Genomic DNA, 7,603 nt, shown 5'->3' with positions numbered 1-7,603 from the left:
ATGAGGTGAATGACGATGATGATGCCCTGGATATCTCGGCGATGGGGTGAACGGTGATATCAGTTCTTTAACACGGTTCCATCTCTCTCTCAGTTGGCGTCCGATTCATCTCCAGCTTGCATCTACACGAGCGTCTAACCAGCATCTAAACCTGTCGATCAAAGTGAAAACAACATGTTATCATCAGCTTTATGAGCCTAACATCTATCTAATCATTCTGACCGTTACTTACAAACAATGGAATTTTGGATTTCGTCCAACTGCTTCGCCTTTGAAACACACAAAACAGATGAACGTAGGGATGAAAATGTGCCGCTCTACTTCTGAAATGAAGAACGATATTATTACTTCCCTTTTTCCTACTTTAGCAGTTTCTTACCTGCATAATTCAGGTTTGTGATGAAATATAACTCCCGAGAAAAAAAACTTGAATTGTTCTCCAAAATGGAACGAGAATCAACTGATCTTGGTGAATGGACTCAAAGTAAAACTCTACGCTACGAATATAGGCCTTCGCACGTGTCTCAAAACAATTGAATAAAACAACTCTTCCATACATCTTTTAACGCGAAGTACAAAAGACAAATATCTCAAGTCTTTATTGATAGAAATCATCGTATGAATTTGCAAATCTAATAATCTTTCATACGGTGTAGGCGTAGAGATCTATCATAACCATTTCCAACCTCGTGTTTTCCTCTGTGTCATTCTTCCTTTTTGACGTCACGCTTTTGACGTCATCTCTCTTTACGGCGTTCCGTCTCGCAAGGAAATGACTTAAGGGTGTCACCCATGGAAATAAAATCCAATGTTACTATAATGCGTAACACACGCCCTTGGAAAGGAAGATTTTATATAATCTATGAACATGCATAATAGTTACATTAATACTATATGTGTATAACATTCTACTAATTGTTTCCGTGGATCTATGATCAGAATTCCCTTCACAATCAGGTAGTATCTCTGAGTTGTGACGACCATTGCCATGGTCTCCCTCAGTTCATGGTAGCACGGCTGAGGTAGTCTGCTCCAATGTTGTCTTTGCCGGGAATGATCTTCACGGTGAAGACGTACGGTTGAAGTTGCAGTGCCCAGCGCATCAGTCTGGCATTGGTTGGTTTCATCCGCTGTAGATACTGAAGAGGTTGATGGTCCGTCTCCAGTATGAAATGTCTTCCGTAGAGATAACGCTCAAATTTCTGGATTCCCCAGACGGTCGCTAAGCATTCTTTCTCTACGGTGGCATATTTCTGTTCTGTCTCTGACAGCTTCTTGCTGGCATACGCGATCGGCTGCAGACCTTCTCCCTTGTCTTGAAGTAGAACAGCTCCCATTCCTTTGTCTGAAGCATCAGTTCTGAGGGTGTATGGGAGTGTATGGTCTGGCATCTGGATGATCGGTTGTTCAGCTAGCTTGGCTTTCAGTGTGTCGAACGCCACCTGACAGGCAGGAGTCCACTTGACCTTTTCCGGTTCTTGCTTTTTGGTCTTGTCTGTCAGTGGTGCTGCGATCGAGGAATACGCCGGGACGTAAATCCTATAAAAACCGGTCAGACCTAAAAAAGCTCTCAGTTCCTTCTTGGTGGTAGGAGGTTGAGCCTTTTGTATCTTGTCGACCTTGTCGTCGACAGGCCATCTCTTCCCTCTTCCGATCTCATGTCCCAGATACTGCAGTTGTTCATAACCGAAGTAGCACTTGGAGGGTTTCGCTGCAAGGTTGGCGTCTTTCAGGGCTTTCAGGACGGCCTTGATCGCTTCAATGTGTTGTTCCCATGTTGCAGTTGCGATCAGGATGTCATCCATGAAATGGTAGACGTCTTTGCGATTGAGAGGACCCAGGAGCTTCCGCATCATCCGGTTGAAAACGCTGCCCGCGGTCTTCAATCCAAATGGCATGTTGATCCACCTCATTTGCCCTAATGAGGTCGTAAACGCTGTCTTGTCTCGGTCTTCCTCTTTGATGGGAATCGCCCAATATCCTTTGGTCAAGTCCAACTTGCTGAAGTATCGTGCATCGGCGAGTTCAGAGAATAGATGTTCCACATCTGTGATTGGTTCAGCGTCGTTCTCGATGACTTTATTTGCTTCTCTGAAATCATTGCAGAAACGCACTGCTTTCCCCTGTGCTTTCTTCACGATCACTATCGGAGCGTTGTAGGGTGAAGTGGCTGGTTCGATAACCTTCAAATCCAACATCTCCTTCACTTCACGTTCCACCACGTCCACTAACGCATGAGGTATGGGTCGTGGTTTCACGTACACAGGTCGATCATCAGTCATCTTGATGTTGCAGATTTCTAGAGTCGTAGCTTTTGGTACATCAGTCAACGATGCGCTGAATTCTGTACATGCGTCTCTGACTTCACGTTGTTGTCTTGCCGTCAATGTGTCAGCTACATGTACATCTTTCTCATTCTCGGTACGTTTTGTAGACGGAATGAGTATGCTGGGATCAGGTCCCATGTTGGCGAATATTTCGTCATCTTGTTCTTCCAGATCTTCGACGACTATCGCGCTCTGTTCCACCACTTCTTCTGGAAGTTTCTCTGGTTCAGCGATCATTTCTCGTTCATGGTACTCTCGCAAAAGGTTGATGTGATAGACACGAGTTTGGCGACCCACTTTGATCTTGTAATCAAATGAGTTGATCTGCTCCTCGATCACGTATGGTCCCTTCCATGCAAGTTCTAGCTTGTTGTGTTTCGTTGGCAGTAGAAGCAAAACTCTGGTGCCGACAATGAGTTCTCTCTTCTTCGTCTTCTTGTCGTAGAAGTGAGCTTGTCGTATTGCTGACTTGGCGAGATGGTCGCGGGCGATCTTGCACGTTTCTTCAATGCGATTTCGCAGATCAATAACATGTTCAGCCGTCGTGCGTATCTCGTCGTTGCTTTCTTCTTCCGTCCACAGTTGACGCAATACTTGCATTGGTCCACGCACTGTCCGCCCATACAGAAGTTCGAAAGGAGAAAATCCAAGTGAATCTTGGGGAACTTCTCGGTATGCGAACAGTAGTGCTGGCAAGTACTGGTCCCACTTGGTCGGTTGTTCAAAAGTCATCTTCTTGAGCATCGCTTTCAAAGTTCCATTGAAACGTTCTACAACACCATTGCATTGAGGATGCCAAGGTGAAGTTGTCAATCCCTTGATTGCGAGAAGTTGGTTGACTTGAGTCATCAACTCGCTGGTGAACTGCGCTCCGTTGTCGGTCAATACTTCTTCTGGAAGTCCCAATCTTGTCCAGAATGTCCATAGCGCGTCAGCCACGGTTTCTGCCTTTATGTCTTTGAGAGCAACAGCTTCAGGATATCTGGTCGCGAAATCCACCATCACTAGGATATACTGCTTCTTTGTCTCAGACATGGGTTTGATTGGTCCTACTATGTCAACGGCTACACGCTTGAACGGAGTTTCAATCAGAGGCATCTTTCCCAGAGGTACCTTCCTCGTCCGTCCTTTTGGCATAGTACGTTGGCACACGCGTCACAAGAACTGCAGTAGCGTTTGATGTCACCCACGATCCCCGGCCAAAAAAAATCTTGCCAAATCCGTTCTCTTGATTTCTTCTGTCCGAGATGGCCCGACATCGCCGTATCGTGTCCGGTGGACAATACCTTTGCTCGCATCTTGTGAGGTACTACTACTTGTCGGTGGTCCTTTCCTTGCTTGTCACTGTATTGGCGATATAACACGTCCTTGTCATAGATGAACTGAACTCGCCCTCGAGTTACATTCGTTCGTGCCAACACATGTAATTTCTCAAGGCTTTTGTCGTCTTGCTGTTCTCTCTTTAGATCAGCAACGGTGAAGATCTTTCCTTCCATAGGAAAACTGGGAATTGACGCATTCCCCTCCTCTTCACGTTTTTCTTGTCCTCGGGTAACGGCTGTTGCAGTGGTTTCAGGGATTACGGTCTCACGGACTGGATATACAGGTGTCTCGATTTTCTCCGATCCTACACCCATCGAGTTTCCAATCAACACAGGATGGACAGGATTCTCCATGACGCTAACTTCAGTTTCTCCCACGAAGTACGGCGTGTCCATGTAAACGTGTGCGACCGATAGTTTCTCTTTCACTGATTTCTTCGCCAAAGACGTTTCTTTTGTGCGCGTAGTAATCTTGCTAGCTGGTACTAGTTTGGAATCAACAATCGTAGAGGTGCTTCCGGTGTCGCGGAAAGCAGTGACTACCTGGCCTTCAACTACGATTTGGGACAGTTTGGTGAATTTCTTGTGAACACATTTGTCGCACAGTTGATCATGTGTCGCATTCCCCTCGACGTCATTCTCGTCTTGAAATGCGGCACTGGCTGATTCATCTTTCGGAGGCTGGCGACAATCCTTCTTGAAATGGCCCAATTTTCCACATCTGAAACATTTGACGCTGGTTCTGCTTTTATTTCCTTCGTCCTTGTCCTTGTTTGTGGAATTCGTCCCGTGTGCTGCCTTGTGTCCTCTCTCTTCAGGTTTCTTCCCATGTCTACGGCTTTCTTTGGGTCGGTTTTCTTCGTAGAGAGTTACGGTGTCGATCACGTCATCAATGCTGTTTGGTTTTCTATCCTTCACGTACGTGACGAGTTCAGTAGGCATGCTTTCATACACTTGTTCCGTCAGTATGAGGTCTTTGAAATCATCGAAACTTTCTCCGATATTGGACATTTCAACCCAGCGATCGAGGAACAAGGAAATCTGAGTAATGAACTCTTTGTACGAGTCAGCGTTTTCTTTCCGTGTGTTTCTGAATCTTTGTCTGTATGTTTCCGCGGTAATCTGAAATCTTTCCAGCAAAGTCTTCCTGAGCAAGGCGTAGTCGCGTGCATCAGCGACTTTCATCTTGGTGTAAGCAGTGCGTGCTTTACCTTTTAGCAGTGCGGACAAACGTACAGACCAAGTGTTAGGGTCCCAGTGTGATGCTTCAGCATGACGTTCAAATTGCAGAAGGAACGCTTCTACATCGTCTTTGTCTTCGAGGAATGGTAACTTCGGTTGGTAGTTATCGGTATCGCGAGGTCTATGATTTCTGTGATTGTTATTGTTCTGATTTCCTTCTTCTTCATCGCCTCCGCGATCGCGTGAGTTTGTTGCGCGAGCTAATTCGACCTGAATCCTCAACTCCTCGAGTCGAGTTTGTTGCTCGCGTTCTTCTCTTTCACGTTCAACACGGTCGGCACGTTCACGTTCACGTTCAGCGTCGGCACGTTCACGTTCAGCAATTTCCGCACGTTCAGCACGTTCACGTGCACGCTCCGCACGCTCACCATTCTCACGCTCACATTCCAGAACAAAATCACGCAACTCAGATCCCTCCAAACCAAGTAACTTCCCTTTATCCATCAAAATCCTCGTCGCTTCCAGGGCTGCATCCACTGAAGTAGCCATCTTACCCGTCTGGCTTTCTACGTCAGTCTCACCACACGCCTTCACTCCAAATTTGAGGACGTGCGAAGTTTCTATATCGGGTACTGTGCATGGAATTTATCTCATCACAGACTATCTCGAACCTACTTCGCATTTATGGAAAAAATCAGTTATTACAAACTGTAACTGAACAATGTTACTGTCAACTCGTAAACATTCGTTCTGTGACCTAGAGTGGTCAATACAACTGCGGCTCGACTCCCAGTATTATCACTCTAGTCTATCACCATACGTAATCCAACGTATATAAAGATCCCACGGTTTCTATCTAGAAAATTTCTTAGAACTAATTGAAGTAGCTAATTTCAACACTAAGAAAGTATCCGTGATCTTCAATATTATGAATAGTTTATTAGCTAGATACTCAGACTCTGTCCATTGAATCTGTCACCACAAATAGTCAAATGACTTTTCCCATGTGCGTGAACGTAAATAAACTAGTTCAAAATGTTTTTGCGAAATATCTCCATTTCGACTTCCTTTTTGTTTCGTTGGTTCTACTTAGAAAGGAATTTGAGCCGTTCCCCAACAGAATGTTGCCAACTAATCCTACCTGCTAGAACTAGATCTACAGGTAGATGAAAGTGATCTAACTTTCACTTTCCAGTTTTGTTTTGTTTTTCTCGAGAGTTACATTTTGTTTTTACCTTCAGTAAGGTTGTGTTATTTAGTTTACCTTCATTAAGGATGTGATCTACAGTGAGTTTTTACCCATACTACACTATAGTTTTCCTTTAAATAAATACACAAATAAACATATACTAATTACTTAACTAATGAATGATCAATGAATACACACAAACCACACAAGACAATTTCTTCACATGTATCTAAACGAAATAGCCTATCCCGGACGAGGCAACCAATATGTCACAATCCGATGGGAGGATTTTCACGTGTCCGGCTCTTTCAAGATTGAATCTCGAATTTTGTTAATGTTGTCTAGGGTATGATTATTTGGCGGCTGTTCGCTTTTATAGTTAGTGATATGCGTGGTTCCTTTTAACTTAATTGAACGATAGACAGACTCAAAAGTATCGACAGAAAGAATAAACGCTGGAAGCAACTGGACGAACACAACTACAATGAGTGAAAAACGGCTTTAATTTTGGTTACTCATCTTCATGCATCGACGTACTCGGCACTACAGGTCAAGGATCAGGTGTGAGAGGTTTGATCTTGCCGAAATGAGCGACTGTAAGCTCTCGGAGTGTTTATACACGGCGTCGGTGATGAAGATGATGTCTTTAAAGTTTAATGTCTTGACGATGAGTTCAACGGTGATGATGATGTCCTTGATGATGTGACGAACGATGTTGAGGATGCCCTTGATGTCTTCGACGATGAGGTGAATGACGATGATGATGCCCTGGATATCTCGGCGATGGGGTGAACGGTGATATCAGTTCTTTAACACGGTTCCATCTCTCTCTCAGTTGGCGTCCGATTCATCTCCAGCTTGCATCTACACGAGCGTCTAACCAGCATCTAAACAGCATCTAAACCTGTCGATCAAAGTGAAAACAACATGTTATCATCAGCTTTATGAGCCTAACATCTATCTAATCATTCTGACCGTTACTTACAAACAATGGAATTTTGGATTTCGTCCAACTGCTTCGCCTTTGAAACACACAAAACAGATGAACGTAGGGATGAAAATGTGCCGCTCTACTTCTGAAATGAAGAACGATATTATTACTTCCCTTTTTCCTACTTTAGCAGTTTCTTACCTGCATAATTCAGGTTTGTGATGAAATATAACTCCCGAGAAAAAAAACTTGAATTGTTCTCCAAAATGGAACGAGAATCAACTGATCTTGGTGAATGGACTCAAAGTAAAACTCTACGCTACGAATATAGGCCTTCGCACGTGTCTCAAAACAATTGAATAAAACAACTCTTCCATACATCTTTTAACGCGAAGTACAAAAGACAAATATCTCAAGTCTTTATTGATAGAAATCATCGTATGAATTTGCAAATCTAATAATCTTTCATACGGTGTAGGCGTAGAGATCTATCATAACCATTTCCAACCTCGTGTTTTCCTCTGTGTCATTCTTCCTTTTTGACGTCACGCTTTTGACGTCATCTCTCTTTACGGCGTTCCGTCTCGCAAGGAAATGACTTAAGGGTGTCACCCATGGAAATAAAATCCAATGTTACTATAATGCGTAACAA

General features: G+C 44.0%; 1 protein-coding gene across 1 annotated transcript in view; it reads right to left on the bottom strand.

Annotated features, from left to right (window-relative positions):
• Positions 1 to 6,504: 6,504 nt before the first annotated feature.
• Positions 6,505 to 7,603, bottom strand: part of LOC138970486 (uncharacterized) — an 82,181-nt gene continuing 81,082 nt past the window's right edge. Inside the window, exon 7 of the mRNA XM_070342942.1 lies at positions 6,505 to 6,924. Coding sequence (XP_070199043.1) covers positions 6,919 to 6,924 — 6 coding nt within the window. The 3' untranslated portion in view covers positions 6,505 to 6,918. The remainder of the gene's footprint in view (positions 6,925 to 7,603) is intronic.

The sequence above is a fragment of the Littorina saxatilis genome, linkage group LG7 (assembly GCF_037325665.1).
Source record: "Littorina saxatilis isolate snail1 linkage group LG7, US_GU_Lsax_2.0, whole genome shotgun sequence".
NCBI lineage: Eukaryota > Metazoa > Mollusca > Gastropoda > Littorinimorpha > Littorinidae > Littorina > Littorina saxatilis.
The sequence above is the reverse complement of the archived record's forward strand: the minus strand, read 5'-3'. Positions and strand labels throughout refer to the sequence as shown.